The 22,270-nt window shown below is 41.2% G+C and overlaps 1 protein-coding gene across 2 annotated transcripts in view; it reads right to left on the bottom strand.

Moving 5' to 3' along the window:
- sptlc3 (serine palmitoyltransferase, long chain base subunit 3) overlaps nt 1-22,270 on the bottom strand; it is an 80,551-nt gene that overhangs the window by 23,875 nt on the left and 34,406 nt on the right. For both annotated transcript variants that reach the window (XM_052011050.1, XM_052011051.1), the window contains exons 5-6: nt 13,948-14,072; nt 10,958-11,051 (exon numbers count right to left, since the gene is read on the bottom strand). In XM_052011050.1, the coding sequence (XP_051867010.1) occupies nt 10,958-11,051; nt 13,948-14,072 (219 nt within the window). The remainder of the gene's footprint in view (nt 1-10,957; nt 11,052-13,947; nt 14,073-22,270) is intronic.

Below are 22,270 nucleotides of genomic sequence, written 5' to 3'. Positions count from 1 at the left end.
AATTATAAAAATAGCAGGGAAAAATAGCAGTAACCACAAACCTTCTGGGTGGTTATAAACCTCCATTTAAAAAGATGAGGTAATTTTTTTTTCTTAGTGGGTCACGAGTCTTTAGAATTCACTTCCTCACAGGGTGGTTGGTGGAAGCAGAGTCTTTGAATATTTTCAAGGCAGAGGTAGAAAGACTTGTGACAAAATTACTGTGGGCAGTCTGGAATGCAGCATTGAGTGTGAATTTGATTGCAATCTGTCTTATGAAATTGAGGAACGGGCTCAAAGGATCAAATGGCCTCCTCTTGCTCCTAATTTGAATGTTGACAATAATTTAAGAGTTCAGGAAGCAGTGAACTTGTGAAAGGAATCTGACCATATTAATTGAAAAGCTGTGGAACTTTGTTTTCTCTTTCTTGCTGGATCTGGAAGGAGCAGATAAAATCTTTCACGCCAATACTTCAGAAAAATAGTACAGGTGCTGAAAATTCAAAAGTAAACAGAATATGCTGGAAATCTTAAGCTCGACAGGCACTATGGGTGGTGGTGCAATAGATTCAATGTTACAATCAATGACCTTTCATCTGAACCAGAAAATGTTAGAGATGTAACAGGTTGTGATCAAGTACAGAGGGAGGGAAAAGGTGGGGAGTGGAATCAGATAAGGAGCTGTGGTTGAGTGAGAAGGCAAGGACGAAAGGGAATGTCTCTGATTAGGTAGAAATTGGGATCGGTTAAATGAGAGAAAGATGATAATGCAGGGCAAAAATGGAGTACCATTGAGGTAAATAAACTAAAAGATGGACCTAAAGGTGGTGTAAATGGATGCAGCAGAAACACAACCTGCTCCCGAAAATGAATGGAAGCAAAGTCTGCAGTCTGAAATTGCTGGAGCTCGATGTTGGGTCTGGAAGGATGTCTGCCAAATTCTGCCATTTACTGACTGCAGCCACCTGCCAGTAGGAGGCAGACTCTGACTTCTTTCATACTGAAATCCCTTCAGAGTTGGATCTGACTCTGAATACTATCACTTGGTTCACATTCAAAGGAGAAAATCTGATGCGATTCTGTTTTAAAAAAAATGCCTATCAGGGAAAGGACTGGGATTTTGCCATATCGGGCACCAACTAGATGCCTCAAACCAGCCTTCTCCCCCCTCCACCACGGTCAAAAAGAGGATCCTCATCCCGTATGGGTTAAGGATTCCTTTGCTCCTTATGCCAGTCTGGCTCAGCTGGTAACATTCTTGTCCCTTTGTTACTCATTTAGGTTACTCTGACAGCGTCTCCCAAACCCACAAGTTGCAGAAGGGAAACAGACACACACTAGACTATCACTGGTGGGTTCCCCTCCGAATTGCACTCCTGACATAGAAATAAGACACTGATCCTTCATCACTGCTGGGTCTACATCATAGAACTCCCCGCCCAACAGTACTGTTCATCAGAAGGATTGCAATGGTTCGAGGTGGCGGCTCACCACCACCTTCCCAAGGGCAAATGGGGATACGCAATAAATGCTGACCTTGCTGGTGGCATACAGATCTCAAAAATGACTAATAAAATAATCCTTCTGTTCCGTTCTCCTTCATGCATTTATCTAGCTTCCATTTAAATCAATGGCATCTAACTTTTTCTGCAGGAAGGGCTGGATTTACAATCTACATCATTTCCAAGGGCCACTCACAAGAAAAACATTTTACTATCTGCACAGAACCAAATATTAATATTTTTTAGTCACGTTTAAAGACACAAATGCCAAGCTCTTTACTGCTCTCCCACCCTTGTAGCTCCACTAACTGCTTGCTGCTTTGCTCTCTCTCCAAGTCATAGGTGCTCCTTTCCACCAGTACTGCACACCTGTTTCTGAACCTGGAGATGGACTTGGATTGGGACTCGGGGCCACAAGATCAGACTAGGCCTGATGTGATTCCTGGACTGAAAGCCCAGTCATGAGGATAGCAAATGCAGGTCCATCCCACAAACTGGATATGGCCTCCAGGCCACACTTTATGTGCCACATCCTTTGAAATTCTCTATGTGATTTATTCAAGTCTAAAGTTCATGGCAAGGCTCAGCATGCATGAAGAAATGCTCTTTCCTTCTTAATCCAGAAAATGGCTTTCACTTTAAAGGGCTCTGCTCTTTGAGTATATTTGAGGCTAAAATTAATAGATCTTTGGGAACTAAAGGAATCAGGGATACCGGATTGCACTAGAAGTTCAGCCGTGGTCTTATTGTACAGTCGAGCTGTCTGAACAGACCCCAAGCCCCGTTTTTACTCTTATTTCTTATGTTGAAGACAGTTTTCATTTCACCTAGCCTGGAAGAGCAGGATGAGCCAGGCTTCGGAAACCTCTTCAGTTTTATTCCTCAAGTAACACAGCAGGTGGTGTCCTTGGTTGGAGGAAGGGACCATTCCCACATTCAGAGTGCTGCCAAATCAACAAAACACTCCTTTTATCCCCCAGGTTATCGGAATACCAGATCACAGTGAGATCTATGAATGCCTCACCCTATTCAATTAAATAGCCTACTGTTGCAACCACCTGACCACCCCGCTTACAACTAGTTCTGCTGCATTCCTGTTTGCTATAATAATCGATCTTGGCAACCTTTCTTGGCCACATGAAATTTTGCAAACTGCCACTAACGATTTCAAAAAGAAACAAGTCTTTCTCTCAGCATCCATGAATTTCATCAGACATTGTCCCCACCATCCTTATTCATGTAAACAAGGTTTCCATCTCACTGTAGGGTACTTTTTTCCAATACAGGCTCTTTGAAACTATAGCTTTCATTACTCCAATGCTCTGGCTTTCTCTCTCCTTCAACTAGTCTTCTCCAAAACACAGATTCTTACGTCTTTAACTCAGACCAAGTCCTATTTGCGCATCACTCTCAAGCTTGCAAACTACACCAGCTCACTGTCCAGCGATACTTTGTTTTTTAAAATTCCTTCCTTGCTTTCAAATCTCACCGTGGCCACTGTCCTTCCTACCTATACAATCTTGCCCAACCCAACAACTCCAAGAGCTCCTGATTTCCTCCAATTTGGGCATTTACCAGGGCCATTCTTACATGTGCTTTAATGAAGGAGTCCAGAATGACTTGGAGCTGTGTTTCTCAATTTCTGCATATACAGGCGCTGACTGTGTACAGCAATTTGTTGACTGAGGTTGGGGTGATCTTGGTTCTGGAGTAAAAACAATGAACATTGAATGGTTCCCTGTAGATTACTCCACACCAGTTGCGTGGTTGGGTGCAGTTTTGCAATGAAGAATATGAAGAGGATTGGTGCGATGGCACATTTTGACCTGATTCCAGTCCACACTGAAACTGGACCACCAACCAGGACCATGAAGACTAACTCAGAATGTCTACCACTACTAAGTGTGTAAGTTTTTATTGTTACACGAGTAAAAAGGAACTGGCCTGTCTGATAACCAAAAAGACAAGACCAGGAAACGTTCCCTTTAGTGAATGGTGACGCTTATATGCAGATCCATGGAGTGTCCAATCTGGTCTGCTACACTGAAAGGAAGAAGCCTTGTATTTCTATAGCACCCTTCATAGCCTCCAGATTTACAAGAGATTTGCTGCCACTAAAACACTTCTGAAGTGTAGTCATTATTGCAATGCAAGGAACAGGGCAGCCAATTTGTGCACAACTACCACACCCAATGGAAGTGTGATAATATTTACTTTTAACAAAAATACAATTCTTAATGGCGTATGATGGAATAATATCTCTACTCTTTGGAATTAGTGTGCAGGATTTTATTTTTAACATGCATCTGAGAGAGAAGATGGGGTCTCAGTTTAATATCCCAAAAGTCAGCACCTCCCAACAGTTCAGGACTCTCACAGTACTGCACTGTATTGCCAGTCCAGAGCTGTGTGTGGGAAATAAATCAATGGTCTTCTGACTCAGAAGCAGAGAGTGCTAATAACATATACACACAGCTTAATGTACTAAGACATTCGGTGGTCAGGAAAACAAACAATGGTGGTCAAATAGGCCATTAGATTTTGACACTGATAGAGGAGTGACAAGAAACTGCATGCATGTTTCCATACAGGTCCTAGCCTAAGGGATTCCAAGTATTCTGGATATCACTGGATAAGACAACACTGAAGCTGCAGAAAATACAACAACCACGGATATTCCTGAAATATTAATCTAACAAAGTTCAAGTAATTCAAATAACAGCTTTTGGGATAAATAAAATGTTTTAAAATCTATTAACAATGAAAATGACATCTAGTATATACCTGTAGCTCAAACAGGCCATTTGGCCTAATTACAAAAAACTCTGATAATCCAGGGATTTTGGTGGTGCTGGGCAGGTAGATTTAGACCCCAACATACATTTAATTTTTTTTATTTATATCTCTATCTCTATCTCTCTCTCTCTCTCTCTCTCTCTCTCTCTATATATATATATATATAATATATATATATACACACACACACACATACATACATACATACACACACACACATATATAGAAAATGCAGCATTATAAGTCAATGTTCCAGTGACCAGGCAAGTTTCACTGTAGTCTGTTATGTTCATTCTCTTCCTGATTCTCCTGTTTCATCTTATTGGAATCAGCCTTTCAGTATTCTTTGTATTCCATTTTCTTTTATATACTCGCCTCAATTCTTTAAGAAAACATCTACACTATGCACTGAGTAACTTGATAACCAAAAGGACAAGACCAGGAAACATTCCCTTTAGTGAATGGTGACACTTATATGCAGATCCATGGAGTGTCCAATCTGCTCTGCTACAGTGAAAGGAAGAAGCCTTGTATTTCTATAGCAACCTTCACAACCTCCAGATTTACAAGAGATTTGCTGCCAAATAGTGTAGTCATTATTGCAATGCAAGGAACAGGGCAGCCAATTTGTGCACAACTACCACACCCAACTTTGATTACTGTGGAGTAATCTACAGGAAACCATTCAATGTTCATTGTTTTTACTCCAGAACCAAGATCACCCCAACCTCAGTCAATAAATTGCTGTACACAGTCAGCTACAATTTCTACAATGTCGACAGTTTCTATGTAAATACAGTTCTTATTTTTGGGGTTATTCTTCACTGTCTTGTATTTTTGTCTCCTGGTTTCAGATTCTTCTGCAAGCAAAAACATCCTCTCCAGATCGATCCTGTCCCACCCATTCAAAATTGCAAAGGTCAGTTCCACATCTCTTTTCTAAAGCAATTACAAATGTTTTATTGATTACAAGGTTAAATCCTTAACTTGAACCAGTGTATTAGCTGAAGTGGTCCCAAATCCCACACACCAGGGAAGTTCTTGGTTCAATTCCAGCTCTATGCCAAGTTAGTTGATCTTGGCCAAGATGCTAGCAGGAATATCCATTGGATATCCATGGGCCAAGGATCCACCTTACATCTTTCAGTAATTTCTCTCCTCTCTTCCCTCCTTGAGCTCATCAATAAAAAAAAGGATTCATTTAAAATTCATGTGAATGGATGGTTGATGGTCAGGGTGGACTTGGTGGGCTGAAGAGCCTATTTCTGCTCTCTCTCTCTGACTCTATCTTGTCTATTAGACCTACCTCTTGCTGCCTCAATCCTATTCCCACTAAACTGCTGGCTGTTCAACCTTCACAAGAGAGCAGATGTTGTTAAGTACTGTTGCCTCTCCTTCAGAAATGATTTTCTTCAGCCACCCCTCCCAAAATCTTAGTCAGTGGCACTACACCAATTTTTCCTTCATAACGCTCCTGTGAAATGCCTTGGAAGATTCCACTACCCCAAAAGCACTCTATAAATTCCAGTTATTGTTGTTCCTGATTGATGGTGGTAGAGTTATTGAGCCCAATTGTCACACCCAAGTAATATGCTGGTGCTCCTGGGCAGAGTTCACGATACTGAACTCTGTGCTACCATGCTAGTGCAACTAGACAGGAGTGTTTCAGTGTTCAGAGTTATGCATGGGTGAGGACATTCAACCCAATGCTCAGCCATTTTCAACGCAAGTATAATGGCTGCAACTTGCTAATCCTGGCCCAACTCCCCAACTCCTGACAAGAGTTTGGCAGTCCCTCCAACTGGCAAATCCCTTGCTGTGCTAAACTCAATGGGGAGCGGGGGGGGGGGTCACATGACCAGCCCTCATGCAATGATGAATCCAGTATTGCATGCATATTCTCCACAGAAAAATGATTTTTCCAACCACTTAGGTAACACTCGATACCCAAATTCCCTTCATTATTAAGAAATGCGAAAATGAAAACATCTCAGGGTTAAACAAACAACAGTTTAGTTCAATTGACTAGTTCTACGAAACTGAACATCAAACTGCATTGCAAAATAGATTCAGGAATCTGAACTTTATTCCCGTTATCGAAAGATAACTACACACAACCTTCAAAATTATATAATATGTCAAATCTACATATCCATCTATTACTAGTCTAAAACTACTAGTTTTTCAGATTTAAAATTCCAGCAGTGCATTTCAACATATTTAATCTTACAAACAAACAGAATCCCAACTCAATGTCCACACTAGGTAGAAAGCAAACCATCTGGCTACTGAAATTACATGTGATATTTTCAGCATTGGTATTAGTCAGTGAGGTGGACTTGGGTGCACTATGTTCCTACTTCATATGCAGGTGGAGAGATCGGGAACAAAGATTGGTACTGACCTGTCATCACCACATTCAAAATCATTGGCTCAACAGCTGCATGCATCTGTAACAATCACAAAGTCTTTGTCGCCCCCTGTTGAACATATTGTTGGTTTCCACAAGCAATTTTGCTTCGATCACTATTTTGTAAAGAACAGGTTTCTTGAGCTGTAGTTGCTTCTGCCCACCCCGAGTGCTATACTGAGCCAGTGACCTTGTTGGTTGCTGGGATTTCCGCAGACAAGAGACCTTTTGCCCTGTCCATTCATCACCCCAGAGATCTGGTTGACTCTCTCAATCCTCCCCTGATCACCTGCCCAAGCAGTTCTTCTGATATGCTCTCTATTCCAGAATTTTAATGTGTTTTAGAGCCAGCATGAAACTAATCCTCACTTTGCCTCCTGTTATGAAGGAAAGAAGAATAGAGCAGGAAGATCCTGTTTTGTTTTCTTTTTGTTTTAAAAAGGATATGACATTTGTTAGGTTGCCTATCATGTACTTTAACGTACAGGTCCTGTAGTTTGAATCTCCTCACCCACCCCCCCACCCACCCACTGCATCACCTCCAATGCCCGAATCCCTGAGTCAGACCCCATTCCTTCCCAGAGCCTCTAACCAGCCTCCCGTCATTCATTAGGCCAGGTGCACCAAAAAACTCTGTACGGCCTGGAGTGCTAGTAGTGGAGATTCCAGCTCCCAGCACTGTGGTGCAGCCCCTTTCAGTGCCAAGAAGGTGGTCAGCAAGCTTTGGGTTTAACCCATACCTCTGCTTAGCTGCCCATCTTCTGAAATACAGAAACTCACATGGAACACAGACACTGGCACAGAGCAGTTGGCTTCTTCCCATGTTCTCACTCCCAAGTAACTCCATAAGTTTGGAAAAGGCACAGATCAGGTTTCTACACAGCTGTTTAATGGAACTTGGTATTTACAAAAAGGGTTCAGTTTTTAATCTTCAAACTCCAACATACAATAGAAATAGGTCTTTTCTAGATGAGAGCTAGGGCAAGAATAAGGCATGAAAGAGGCAACAAACTGGGTTTGACAACGGGGTGGCACAGTAGAGTAGCGGTTAGCGTAACGCTATTACAGCGCTAGCGACCCGAGTTCAATTCCGGCTGCTGTCTGTAAGGAGTTTGTACGTTCTCCCTGTGTTTGCGTGGGTTTCTTCCAGGTGCTCCGGTTTCCTCCCACATTCCAAAGGCGTACAGGTTAGGAGGTGTGGGCATGCTATGTTGGCACTGGAAGAGTGGCGACACTTGTGGGCTGTCCCCAGCACATTCTCAGTAACGCAAAAAGATTCATTTCACTGTGTTTTGATGTACATGTGACTAATAAATAAATATCAATTGGAAAGTTCTGAGGAAATGTCATTGCTATGAAATGCTAACTCTGCTTCTTGCTCCATAGATATTGCTTGACTTGCTGAATATTTCCAGCACTTTTTCACTTGTTTATATTTTGAAAAAATAAATTGTAAAATGATAATATATATCAACAATGTGCTTGCTCATAAGCTTATCTACAAGTTAACTGAAGTGACTGAGGATAAAATGACCAACATTTGTTACAAATCCATTTCCAGGCTTGATGAATTAGAAAAACATAATTGTTTTGAAAACTGAATCTGTTCTGCCGAAAATGAGCCAGAGACTGAAGGAGTCAGTTCATAGAGGTATAATTAGATAACAAGTCTTTCAGCGACGTGTTCACAATTGGTTAATGTGGGGGTATGGACACACCTAGTCACTTTAAAATGCAACTTCAACACAATAATGAAAGTTTATGTAGTCTCTGTTAATGACAACAGAAGCAAACAAGACCTCCCAGAGTGTATAATTTCCAAAACTGGATGCAAAAATCAAGATTTATGAATTGAACTAACCTTGAAGATAGAATAAGTACTAAAACTCAAGTGTAGCAGATTCACTGCAGCCCCTTCATGTAAATGCATTCCCCACTTGTCAAATCACTCCAAAGAAAAATAACAATTTTGGAAGTTCAAATTTCCCCATTCCATTTCCCTTTAACAGCAATCAGGGCTGAGGTCACTGCTGAGTGATGTAGCCATGCAATGTGAATGGTGACAGCTTCCAAATCTGGCATTTGGAACAGGACACCAGCTCGGGAAAGATCCATGAGACTGGTTGAACTTGGGCCTTCAAGCGACTGGCAAGCCTTAAGCACGAGTGGTTCAGCCCTGGCCTTCAGGCTACAGCCAAAACTCTGTCCGTTGCTGGCAGATGTTCACCAAGAGCTGTGCAAGTAAACCACTTTCAAGTAGAATCCAGACAACGCAATGTGCATTAAAACTCTTTTGGCAAGCTTTGTCGCTTGTATAAAGTTTAGTTTCTACCCTATTCGACTCTATACAACTGTACAATTGCCATACTTGGGCAGGATAAGTGTCAGGAAAAGGAGGACTTGACATTTATCCTTAGCTTCAGCAAGTTTCCTCGGCTTCAAAGAAAAGTAAATACCTGATGATCTTGACCACATATTTACTGACAGCTAACTCCTTTCCCTAAATGCTAGCAGAGCAGATGAATTAAAACTACTTTCCCAGGTTCTGGGGGCTGCAGGTCACAGTTGGCAGGGCAGAGATTTGGAGCTGGGGCCAAGGCATGAAGAGATTTAACTGCACAAATGACAATTTTTAAAATCAGAGATATTGGTAGACAAGCAGTCAAGTAGGCAGAAGGCAAGGGGTGTCAGCGAATAGGCCTTGATATTGATTAGGATGCTGGCAGCAGAATTATGTAGAGGGCAGAGGACAGGAGAATTCGATGGTCTGGAGCTCACACACACAAAATTTGAGCTGACATTAGAAAATTAGAGCCTTGTAGCTGAAGGCATGGCTACCAGTAGTCATGTCAAAAGATGGATATGCTGGTCACATGGTTCAAACCCAGATTCCTATTTTGCTCCATAGTAATGACAAAATACAACCCTTGCATTCTTATTTGCACATTCCATCCATTGTAGCAGAAGAAGAACTGTGTGTTTAGTTTGAGCTGAAGAAATGTCATGCTCAGCATCATCCATGAGGTTGTGTCTGCACTTCAGTCCCCCAGGCTTAGCCACAAGCACCACCAATCATCTTCAGGATAGAAACTTCAGGCTTTTTGTCACTCTAGGTCTGGAATGGACGACCACGGCCTAACTTCCAATTAAGCTGACCTCAGCCCATTGGAATTTGCTGGATATTTATATAGCCAAGGAAGCAGCCATTGTCAAGCAATTCACTGTAAATCCATTCAGGTCAGACAGTGATGTGATGCCACCAGAAATCTCATAGGACAGCAGCTCACGATATAGGCAGTAGTCTGACTTGGGTGACCACCGTCACAATTTGGGCTGTGTGATTTATGCTCCTTAGTGAAGCAGGTGGCTACATCTGCCCCAATCTGTCCTTGTGGTTGAAGGGTGCTCAGGGTTTCTCTAGGAAGGTTAAAGCCTGTGATTTCATCGCTTGTGGTTAGTCACCAGGTTGTGTGCACGATCAGCCAAGAGTAGTGCCATTGAGAGAAAGGGCTGTCGTTAGTTTGTAGGATTTCTAAGCCTGTCTAGTTTGAGGGAAGAGCAGGGCAGCAATGCATTATGAGATCTCGCACAGTTAAAATTGCTGTTACAGCAAATCAGTTCTGTTAACAGGACAAGAGGAGAGAAAATGGAAAAAGAAAACCACACAGAGAACCAAGGAATGTATTCAAAGTTAGAATATTACATTCTGTTCTGGGCACCTCACACCATGGTAGAATGCCATGGTCTCAGGTGGACAGGATGGGAGGGAGGGGTGGACTGGTGAAGAGGAAGTTTACTGGAATGGTACAAGGGATGAGGGCAAGGTTATGTGGAGAGACTGGATGAACTGTTGTGTTCTTCTTGGAGCAGAGAAGGTCAATAAGAAATTTGATAGATGTACTCCAAATTACAAGTTTTGATAAAAATGAACACAACTTTAAAGTGGCAGAAGGCACAGTAACCACAGCATGGTTCTAAGACAAATAACATAAACACACTGGTGTCCTTCAGTGCTGTATCTTATGTAAAAGCTATAAATCTAAACTGGGAACAGGTAGAGGAATGATGTTTATAAGTTACACGATCTATACAACAGTGGTTTAAACATAACCAAATCCCTTAACAGTGATTTCATCCCCACACATAATACATAACGTAACCAAAGCTCTACAAATCAAATGTAATCAGCTCATCAGTTTTGACTTGGAGGAGTGTGCAAAATGAATCAGTTTTTAAAGATGCAAGAGACTGAAACAGCGAAATTACTCACTGTTGTGTTTAAATACTCGGATGGTGGAGCCTGACAAACGAGCACCAAGAATCAGAGATGTGTGGTTTAGCTCATCGCTCAGAATAAGGCAACCCTGTACAAGATAGATATTGAGAATGTGAGAAATTTGTGGAGATTACACTTGACACACTGTTCTGCTGCACCATGCCAAGAACATTTAAAAAAATGCACCAATTTAGAATTTGAAAGAGATCTACTCCCCTGGTACTTTTCTTATTAACCATGTTTTTGCAGAATTAGTAATGCATGCCAATCCTTTGAATGCTTGTGAGTGACAAATTCTAAACAGAGTTGATCTTTGAAGCTAAATAAACTTAATCCTCCTGGGTTTCTCTGCATGTAATCTGTGAAATTTTGTAAACTTTGATCTCTCAGGATTAAATGCACAGGATATGGGAGCCAATACGCCGCTTTTGAGTGCTAATTCTAATGCAGTTCAGGCAGGAAGGATGAAAGTCTCCTTTCTCTGCCCTTAATTAGGTAAACATTGGCAATCACACAATGAGAGACTATGAAAATGGTCAGTCGCAGAACTAATGAATTAAGGGATGTCTAGTGGTATTGCTTGGGACAGATGTGATACAGGCTCTGACCCATTCCACTGAATTATAGTACAGGATGAGGCTATTCATCCCACTATGCTTATTGCTGGTTCTATGTCACAATTAATCATTTGGTCCTAGGACATCAGGAGACAATTTTTACTCCAGCAATCTGAGCTGACTGAAATGCAGATTCTATATTCAATGGACGACTTCCCCCCGAAAGTCAATGTTGTACAGCGCCAGGGAAGCCACATGCTGCATCCAATCTGTCCTGTGAGTGCTTAATGTACACAATGTGTACCAAAACAGGAAAAAGCCTGTTGTCTTATTTATGACTGTCACCCATTACTTCTGACCATTCCACCTTATACTGTGGCCTATGAAATGGCTAGCAAGATCTTTAATCTTGTCTGTAGTGCACTGATGTGCATTCCCTGGTGAGCACAATGTTTGCCAATGTGCCCAAGTGGGTGGTATTGCTTTTTTTTTTAAAAAAGTAACACAAGTTTATTGTCATGGGCATACATACCCGGGATAGAAATGCCACGAAAATTAGCTTTTTGCAGCAGCACAGTACATTACAAGCATAAATTACATAAACTTAATGTAAATTATCCATAACTTACATGACAGAATAGACAAAAATGACATCAGTGCAAGTTGAGGGAAATATGGTTTTTCAGGTCGGTTCTAGAACCTGGTGGCAGTGGGGAAGAAGCTGTTGTTGGACCTTGGGGTGTGGGTCTTCAGGCCGCTGTACCTCCAGCCTGATGGCAGCAATGAGAAGAAGGCATGGTCTGGATGGTGGCGGTCCTTAATGATGCATGTCACTTTCCCAAGACATTGCCTCTTGTAGATGCCCTCTATGGGGGGGAGTGATGTACCTGTGATGGAACTGGCCGAGTCCATCACCACAATTAAATTGGTGCACCACTCTTTTTGTTACTGAGAGGCTGGCTGGATTATTTAAGCAACACCTTCATCAGAAGGTCTTTTCAAGGCACAAGGATTCATTTTACATGTTCAAAAAAATTGTTTTGCAAGGATTAGACAATGGTGTTGGCTTTTTTGTTATTTTCACTTTTACAAATGATCATCCATGGCTCTGCAGTGGGATCTTGCCAAGTACAAAATGGTAACTGCCATTCATAAATTTCAGCAGTGATGACACATTGAAAGATATTCCATTGGCAATAAATGGGTAACCCAAGGCTGTGAAAGGCCTCTACATAAATGCAATACTCCCTTTCTTTTCCATAAAGTACTCATGTTTCATGACCTCTGAATATTCCACAATATCCACCACCCATTCAAAACTGGAGGAATAAAAAGGGATTTAATGGTCTTGCGCCATGAACTTTTATCTTCAATAACTTCAGCCATTTGTGGAACATAACCCAGATAGTAGAAAATAATTGAAATAATTGAATCTGTGGGATTGGTTTTCCATTGTCCTTCAGGGAACTCAGAGTGACCGAAACATTGATGTGATTTTACACCCTATTTATACTTAGTGCAGAATGGAAGTGAATATCCCTCATACCTCTAATAATGCATCTGTGATCTAGTGTGTAGTTTGCACAAATGGATTTGCCCCCATCCTGCAAGCTGATTGGCTACAGGGCAATTTAATGAAGACCATCTGGCAGATGCAGTATCTTCAAATTCCTGCCCTTCACTGGCAGTGTAAATAATCAATGGTAACAAAGAAAAAGAAAAATATACAACTCCGAAAAGTAAATACACGATCAGTGTAACAGTGGGTCGACTGTGGCTTAGCTGATGGCACTCAAACTCGAGTCAGGAAGTTGTGGGTTTGAATCTCTCGAAAGACCTGAGCACAAAAACCATTGGCTGATATTCCATTGCTGTACTAAAAGTGTGGCACTGGTGGGGGTCCTATCTTTTGGGTGAGATATTATATCACAGGTCTCTCAGATAGGTGTAAAAGATCACAGGGCACTATCTCTGGCCAATACTAATTCTCCCCTCAATGCCATTAAAATAAAAATTTTTGGTTATTGTCATATAGTTGATTGTGGAAGCTTGCTGTGTGCAAACTGGCTGCTGCATTTCCAGCAAATGACTCCCCTACAATAATGGTTAAATTGGCTGTGAAGAATTTTGGGCTGTCCCTAAGTCACGAAGGATGGTATAAAACATTCAGGTCTCACTTTCATACCATCCAGCCTTTTGAATGAGAGAATGTGTTTGCAATTCTGGAGTCAGCTTTGTAACCAAAAGGCAATACATCACGGTGTCTAGCAAACACTTTCTAAGCAATGGTTCCTTAGGAAAGATGACAAAGTTGTTGTCTCCGTGTGTGGGCTCAGAGCCCTCACAGATTTAGCTTCCACATGAGACTTACTGTTTCACTGAAACATACTTGAGACACAGGTTTATGCTGCTTTCACTGAAACTCACCTTGCCAACCAGGGCTGGAATATTCATAGAATTAGTGGCAAACCCCATCCCGAAGGTCATTGCTGCCTCTACTCCCAAGAACTGGGTGACTAAATCCTCAAGCTGAATGTGCTTGTCAAGGTTACCTGCAAAAACAAACCACAGGGAGCCAATTAAAAATGATATATACATTATGTCAGACCTGATTGTGCTGGCCCGGTACTTCTCTGCCCAGTATTATGGGCCCCCCTCCATCCATCCAGAATCACCCTGCACCCATGATTGCCTGGGCTGAACAGAGAGAGCTGATACTACTGGCCCTCTCGCTCAAGTTCAGCCGCATGGGCTGGTGCCTGACTGAGCTTCAGGGTGTACAGTAGCAATTCCGGGTCCCAAAGTGACTCCGACAGCAGGCATGACTGGGGCCTATGGAAGTTCCCACTGATTGCAATAGCATTTAAATGTTGCTGATAAAAGGAAACATGAATAAACTATTAAAAAAATGGTCAAGAACAAAAGAGTATATAGGAGTTAACTGAAAGCACAAAGTTGCTTAAAATAAGAACATTAGACTTAAGTAAATTTTGAAAAACTAGGCTATCCAAAAAAAAATCGAGCCGTGATTGAATAGCAGAGCAAACTTTGCACTTAAATCTGCTCCTATATTTTATGGTCTTATCTTCCCCTTTAGATCCTATATCGTTGCCCTGCAATTCTGACCGAAATCAGTGAGGTCTCAGATACTGTAGGAGGACTGACCTGCTGGAGCAGAGCCTGAGTGGCAATTCCTCAGTGCTGGTCTGAGACATCCCCACAGGATTGAGTCCCAACCCTGGACCCCATGGAGAGTTCAGTGGAGCTCATGGAGATACATAATTCAACACACAAGATCCAGGCATTTTGATACAAGGCAGTTTAATGGGAACAAACTGAGAAAAGATGTCTGGGCCTATCTTTCCTGGGACAGCACACTTGCACAGAGGCAAACCTACGTAGGAAGAAGACTTAATTGCAGGAATCAAGATTCCAATACAAGTAGAATTTAAACTACCTGGCGATAATTAACTTCAGCAGACTTCAAAGGTTTAAGATGGAGGGAATCTATGCTGAAAATCAACTTCTGAACAGGCAAGGTGTTAACACTCTGTCAGGAATGCTTAAAAAATTAAAATCCAATGCAAAGAGTTCGATATAAGCATTTCAAACTTAAAGCCTTTGTTTGGTTTTATTATTACTCTGGTTAGAATTAAGGATTTTTACAGTCAAGAAATTAGTTTTTGAGGTGTTCTTACATTAGAAATAAAACTGGAAGACAATGCCCAAAAGGTTGATGGAAGCAGATTAGCTTTCGAAAGGGCATTCACTAAGTCAAGAAGAGATTGTACACGGTTGTGGGAAAAGAACAGGGGACTCTGGGATTAATTGAATGGCACTTTCAGAGAGATAACGCAGGGGCATTGAGTCAAATAGCCTCTTTCTGAACGATGTCATCTGAAATTATAGGCAAAGAATGGGAAAGGGATATCAAATTGAGTGTGTGTGAAGCTTCAGGCAACTGATGCAGCAGCCCACGACCCAGCACTGGGTAACATGAACAAGGGCAGTGGTGATCATTCAGCCCTCGAGCCTATTCAATTAGATCATGGCTAGTCTGTACTTTAACCCCATCCACCCACCTTGTTCTATATTCTTAAAACCTGGACAAAACAAAATTATTTCAACTCTGAAGTTTTCAACAGTCATACACAATGGTTGTTTCTTTTGGGAGAATTCCAGATTTCCCCAATGCCTTGAGTGATGAAGGACTTCCTCACAATATCTCTGAACAACCAGATGCTAATTTTATGAATGTTCCTTCTATTGCACATGGTTTTACAGGGAAGTTGGCATTGAGTATCAATGTCATATAGAACTGACAACTTTCCTTTCAGATATGGTTGGGGTTCAGTACAAAACGGGACTGTTGGCAATACTATATGGTGTTGCCCTACCAATGGAAGTAGTTTCCCTCTCTACCCCATCAAAACCAGTAAACGCCATGATTCAATCCCTCTTAGCCTTCTGTATTCAAGGGAATGCAAGTTCAGTCAATGCAGCCTACGTTTGTAAATTAATCAGCAATGGACCCCTCCTCCATTTTCAGTACATCTTCCCCGAGGTGTTGTGCCCAGAAATATTGGTTTGGATGCCTGATATCACTAAAGGATGACCCTTCACGACACCATACTCTGTGCCACACCTGACCATTACTGTGACTAGATGGAGTGGCCCTGCACTGCAAGGGATTTGTGCAGCTGCATCTTACTCCCTTGACGGGATGGCTAGTTATTTCCTCATGATTGCTACCAGGTAAACATTTCAGGTCCTGAAGAGAATTTTGTCAGCATCCTGGTGAGGGTGACTAATCAGGACACACTAATGAGTATCAGTGATGTTCATAAAGTCCTGCAATCTCATTGAAACCACTGGGTGATCAAGTAACCCGAGTTTGGAGCTGGCATTACATTTGGTTGGGTATTTATTGGTGTTTACATCAAGGTCCACCATCCCAGCCGAGGAGCTTTTCCTCCCACTGGTCTGCAAAAGCAAGGTGCAATTGTGTCCATACAAACCCTCACCCCCTTATATTCCCACTCCACCATCCATAGCACATCTCTTATGACTACATTGTCATAGGCAAGCCCCTATCATCTCCAGTTACACAGTGGGAAAGATAAAGCTAGCATCTTTAGCCAATCTTATCCTGCACAAATTCCATATCCCCACCTACTGCCCAACAGACTAAATCAGACTACTTGCAACCTCAAGATCTTTTATGACCCCAATTTGTGTTTCCATCCCAATCCCTCTCCATCACCTCTGCCTCCATAGCTTTGCCCCAGTCTTCCTCTCCTCATTCTTGATGCTTCCCATACTCCAGGACCATCTGAAACCCACATTCCATATTTCACTTTTGCCCTCAATGAACTTCCAGACCAGTAGCCCCTGTTTAAAATTCTTGACCCAGTTTCCATATTCCTCCATAGTCTTGCCATTTTCCCATTGTTGTCGCTTCCTCCAGCCTTAGAACCCTCTAAACTGTGTTCCTTGAATAACAACCTCCTCTGCATACCTGACTCAAATCTGCCCACAATTGTTGTCTTCAGCTATCAAGACCCCTAGCTTTAGATTTCCACTCTGAAAACCCTCTGCACCCTTTAAAATGCTGTGTAAAATTTATTCCTTTGACCAAATGTTTGGTCACTTCTCTGAATACCCCTTTGTTGCAATAATTAATTTTTATAATACTCATGGACCACTTTGCATTATTTTATTGTATTTAATGCAAACTGTTGTTTATATGGTGTCTTACAGATCTCTGCAGGTTCCCTGTGGAATAAAGACATTGGAATGTCAGGTGTAGCTCAGGTGAGCCTAATTTTGTTTTAATTGTACAGCTGTCATGTTCAGACTGGCTAAAGGTAAAAAGAAATACAGACCATTTCTGCTTATGTCCTAAAATCTTTTATAACCTATTTAAGTATATTCAAACCTATTATGCTCAAAATGTGGTCACCATTGCAATGGAAAAGTTTTGAATGCAATTGACATACAATTCTTTTTCTCAATTGATATGATAAAGTGGTTTATACTGTGACACCGTTCACACCATTTAATATATAGTAGTGGGTAGTGAGCTGAAATCTGTAAGAACTGATAGATTCAATCCAATGCCTGCACACAATACATGTAAAGCACAGTGATTTCTAGCTCCTTTTCTCTGCATTACACCCATGAGGAATTAAAACTGGATTTACCGCCTTGTACTGTTGATATTCGCAATGGACAAAGAGCAACTTGATCAGTATTTTATATCGCAATGTTACAGAACAAAACAGCCCATTTATAATCAGAGATCTGTGTCATATCATTCAATCAGTCTAATCCCACACTTTTGCCTCCTCTTCATATTTGTCAAATGCCCTTTCTTTTTAAAAAGGGAATTACCTATTTCCTTGTCTCTTGCAACCTCTGCATCGATGACAACAGTATCTTGTTCTGGGATGGAGAAATATCACAAAGATTGCTCAAGTTACTTCAGAACTGGCTAACATCCTACCAGGAAATGGGTCAATCCATTCAGTTTAAAAGTACAAGTAGCCCGTGTTTTTATTCTTGAGTGCATGCTTGATTAGAGGTTCTATCAGAGTTCAGAGCAATGCTCTTTTATTTTCCTTTGTTTTTGATCTATTGCCAAGAGATTCCAAAAATACATCTTGGATACACTGCTTCAAGTCAGCAGTCATTCTAAGCTCATGGGAGATGGAAACAAGTCAGGAGCAAACTGCCATGTAGCATTAATCAGAAACCTTATTTTAGGCTGGCCTAGGTTTGCTAGTGTGAGGGATGATAATTGTTTATGACATCTCAAGGTGGAATAATTCAATCCAGTATTTCATTCATTTTGTTTTGAAACAGTGATAGAGAAAAGCCATTGTCCTGAATGATGGACTTTTACCAGAGGTTACAGATCTTATGTCATCAACAAAAGATTGAGAGGAGACAAAAATTTCAATTTGAGAGTCGTCACAGTCTGGAACTCTACAAAAAAAAGAGCTGCAGAGATACTCAAGAATCAGGAACCTTACCTTTTGCCCACAACTCTATATGGATGTGGGTCAAAAGAGCCAGCACATCGATGATGTCCCAAATAGCCTTATCTTGTGCTGGAAGTTTCTATGATTTATCCATTTAGTGTTACTTGGATGTCTAAAACTTCATAGAATTGTTATAGCAAGCAAATCATTTAGCTCATTGGGCAAGTGCCATTGCTTTGTAGAGAAATTCACCTTGCCCTTCCTCTAGCTGTTTTCCAAGTCCAGCAAATTATTTTCTCGCATGCAATTTGCTTCTAATTTGTACTTTCAAATCCTTCCTAAAAAGTGTGGTGACCAGTTCAATGTCTCCATATATGAAGACCAGATCCCTTATGCGTTATAAGTGGCTTTCCAATGTGTCCCATAACTTTGAAAGGTTTATGCATGTTCCCCCATTTTCTGCACATCCTTTAGAACTGTGCCAATTGCCTCTCCTCGTTCCTCATCCAAGTACGTATCACTTGCGCTTCTCTCTATTAAATGTCATCTGCTACCTGTTTGCCTAACATGTTCTTGAAGTATACTTGTTACTGTTAGCCACAGCTCAAAGTATGCAAATTTTGAAACTTTATCCTTTTTACCCATATTGAAGCTATTAATATATAGCAAAAATGCAATAATTCCAGCACTGACCTCCAGACTGAAAAACAAGATTTCCACAACTCCACTTTTCTGTGTTAGGTGTAACTTAGTGTATTTGTGGTTCAGCCGTTAGAAGTTGAGGGGAACAAATGGCAGCTTTTAGGAAATCCAGAGAACCAAAATACACTGTATAATCTGAGGAACACTTTTGATCACAAATCAATTAGGCTGTGGTGTGCATGAACTGCAGGAAAAGGAAACAGCAGATCTGGTGCTTGGTTTAGGGTGGTGACAAAAGTCCACACTGCCAAATCTTTCATGTATGATTCGCACGTTGGTCACACCACACACCTGACGTCTAATCTGGAAGTGAGATTGCTGGGTATCTCTTTAGTGAATGCATCTTTGCCAAGAAGGGATATGATGGAAACAATTGTTGAGATTCATCCTAAATCACTGTATAACAGAGGATTCTGTTCATGTGGACTGTTCCTAGTGACACACACGGAGATAAATATAAATTGTTGCTGGAAACCTTCAATCCAGTGGAATTTCTGGTATATCAGAAATTCATTGGCATTCCAGAGCTTTGTCATCCATGATCGAGTGAAGCAAACTGGCACATGCTAAAGGTCCAGGGCTATGTGCTAAGGGATGGGCTGAAGCTGTGTGTAGCCTCTCCACAGGCTAAATGGGGAAGGGACACAGTTTAGGACCCTCCTGTAATTAGTTGAGAGGTGTTAGAATCCCATGCACTACTTGCTTTATGGTTGTAAATGAATGATGACTGACAACATGCTTATGTTAAGTAACAGGAAACAACATGACCTGTTATATAAAAACTTGACTGAAGCATTCTCTAGTTACTTACTTATGAATTCTCTACGAATAAAATATATTTTAAAAAAATTCAAAAAAGTGCGATTTGAAAGCTAAAGACAGTCAAGCCTCCCAGAGCTTCTCATCTCTGGATAAGCCAGCAGCATTTAACCATTCCTTTGAAGCAAATAAATGTATTGCAGCAAGGGCTTTGTGGGATTGGATCAGCCTAAACTTGTTGTACTGTATACTTCCTGCATCCCTAGCTGGCAGCATGCCAGAATTGTTGAGGAAGGCTATCATCATCCTTATTTACAAGAGGAGGAAGGCAGAGAGATCAGAAATGAGCAACTCATCTCACTGCTTCATGTGGATTGCAAAGTTCTCTGATTCAGGCAGATCAAACCTGGCAGAATGGTGTCTGGCAGCCTTGCACTACCCGGGGATACATTCGCCTACATCTCAGACAGAGTGGTGGACACTTGCTGAGTTAGTCTGGACCAGCAGAAGATCTCTAACATAATATTAAGCAGGTACATAATGGACATACCATCTGAAGTGGGGTTTGGATCAGGATACAGCAACTGGATACAACTGCCCTAACTCAATCATTAGCAAAGTCTTAACCAATGGGTGGGAAATGGAGAGTTTTCAGATTAAAATTAATTGTACAGCACATAAACGGGCCTTTTCAGCCCACTTTGTCCTATCCCTACTTGCTTGCATTAGGCCCATATCCCTCTACTCCTTCCCTTTCAAAGTACCTCTCCAAATGCCTTTTTAAATCCTGTAATAATTTCTGCCTCCACTACTTCCTCTGGCAGCTCATTCCAAATATTCACCACCCTCTGTGTGGAAATTCTTGCCCCCCTCAGATCTCCTTTAAAATTTCTCCCCTCTCATTTTAAACCTGTGCCCTCTAGTTTTAGACTTCCCTGTCCTGGGACAAAGATTCTGACTATCTATTCTATCTATGGCCCTCATAAATTTTGTAAACCTCTATTAGGTAACCCTTCAGTGTCTTATGCAACTTCCTTGAAAGTGGCGACACAGGTGGATACGGTAGTGAAAAAGGCATTTGGTATGCTCACCTTCATAAGTCAAAGCACTGAGTACAAGGGTTGGGATTTCATGTTGCAGATGTACAGAACATTGATTATATCACAGAGCATTGTGCACAATTATGGTTGCCACACTACAGGAAGGTTGTGGTAGCATTACAGAGTGCAGAGAAATTCATCAGGAGGTTTCTTGGAATGGAGGGCTGTTGTTATAAGGGGAGATTGGTGCAGCCACCGCACCACAGAAGCTCTATGGTTGAAGTCCAGTGTTCAAGGTGCTTGGCCTAAAATCAGGTTCCGATACTATTGTTAAAATTTGAAAAAAAAAGAGTCTTCCACGTTCTGACAGTATCCAGTGAGTACAGAGCTAGGATCAAAAAAGGAGGAAAGTCTGATAGTTATACATTGCCTTTCATTTTTTGCAGTATTGTGATATAGAAAATGAGGCAATCAAATAGGCTAAACAAACTAAGGACAGCAGATTCTCTCCTCTGAAAGACATTAAGAAATCAGATGCATTTTTAACAACAATTTAATAAGTTTCTTGGTCACTTATCTACAGTAATTCCAAAAGGTTCTTCAAAACAAGGCACTGGTATCTTTTACATACTCCCAATTCGCTGCTGCATATCCTCTCTAATTCTGTGCAATTTTATGGATTAGCAATGGTATGAAACAGAAACAAACTTATAGTGCAAAATTGAAGGTCCAAACTGATGAAGCAGACAGTGTGGAATTACTCCTTTAAAGAATTTTGGTTTGGTATCAAGTCAATTCCAGTTTGTTTGCATTTTCATTGAAATTTTGGAGAGTGTGTGAAGCAAATCTACATTCCACAAGTCCTTGATGGATATGTTGCTTTATATTTCCCTATCTGCAGGAAAAATGAATTGTCGGAATGCACTGCAAACTTGTGAGTTTGAGGGAAACCCATCCAATGAATTTGAGATACAAGTCTTGACAATCTCAGGTAAGACAAGCTTTCTAGCTTCATTCTTAAAAAGAACTGTTGGTAATTGCCATGACCATACAAGATCAGAGAAGGTTCATTCCAACACTGGCACCAGCAATGTACATAGTGAGGACATCAACCAAAGGAACTTGTGTCTGTACATCTACATTAAAATATTTCAACGTTTCACAAATATCATCAAGTCACAGCCAATACTGAGCTAACAATCACAACCTCAACTCCATGCATGACTTTATTGGCCCTAGCCACCTGTAATACACTTTATAAATAAT

The sequence above is a fragment of the Pristis pectinata genome, chromosome 3 (assembly GCF_009764475.1).
Source record: "Pristis pectinata isolate sPriPec2 chromosome 3, sPriPec2.1.pri, whole genome shotgun sequence".
NCBI lineage: Eukaryota > Metazoa > Chordata > Chondrichthyes > Rhinopristiformes > Pristidae > Pristis > Pristis pectinata.
Note: the sequence above shows the minus strand (reverse complement) of the source record. Positions and strands in the feature narration are given on the sequence as shown.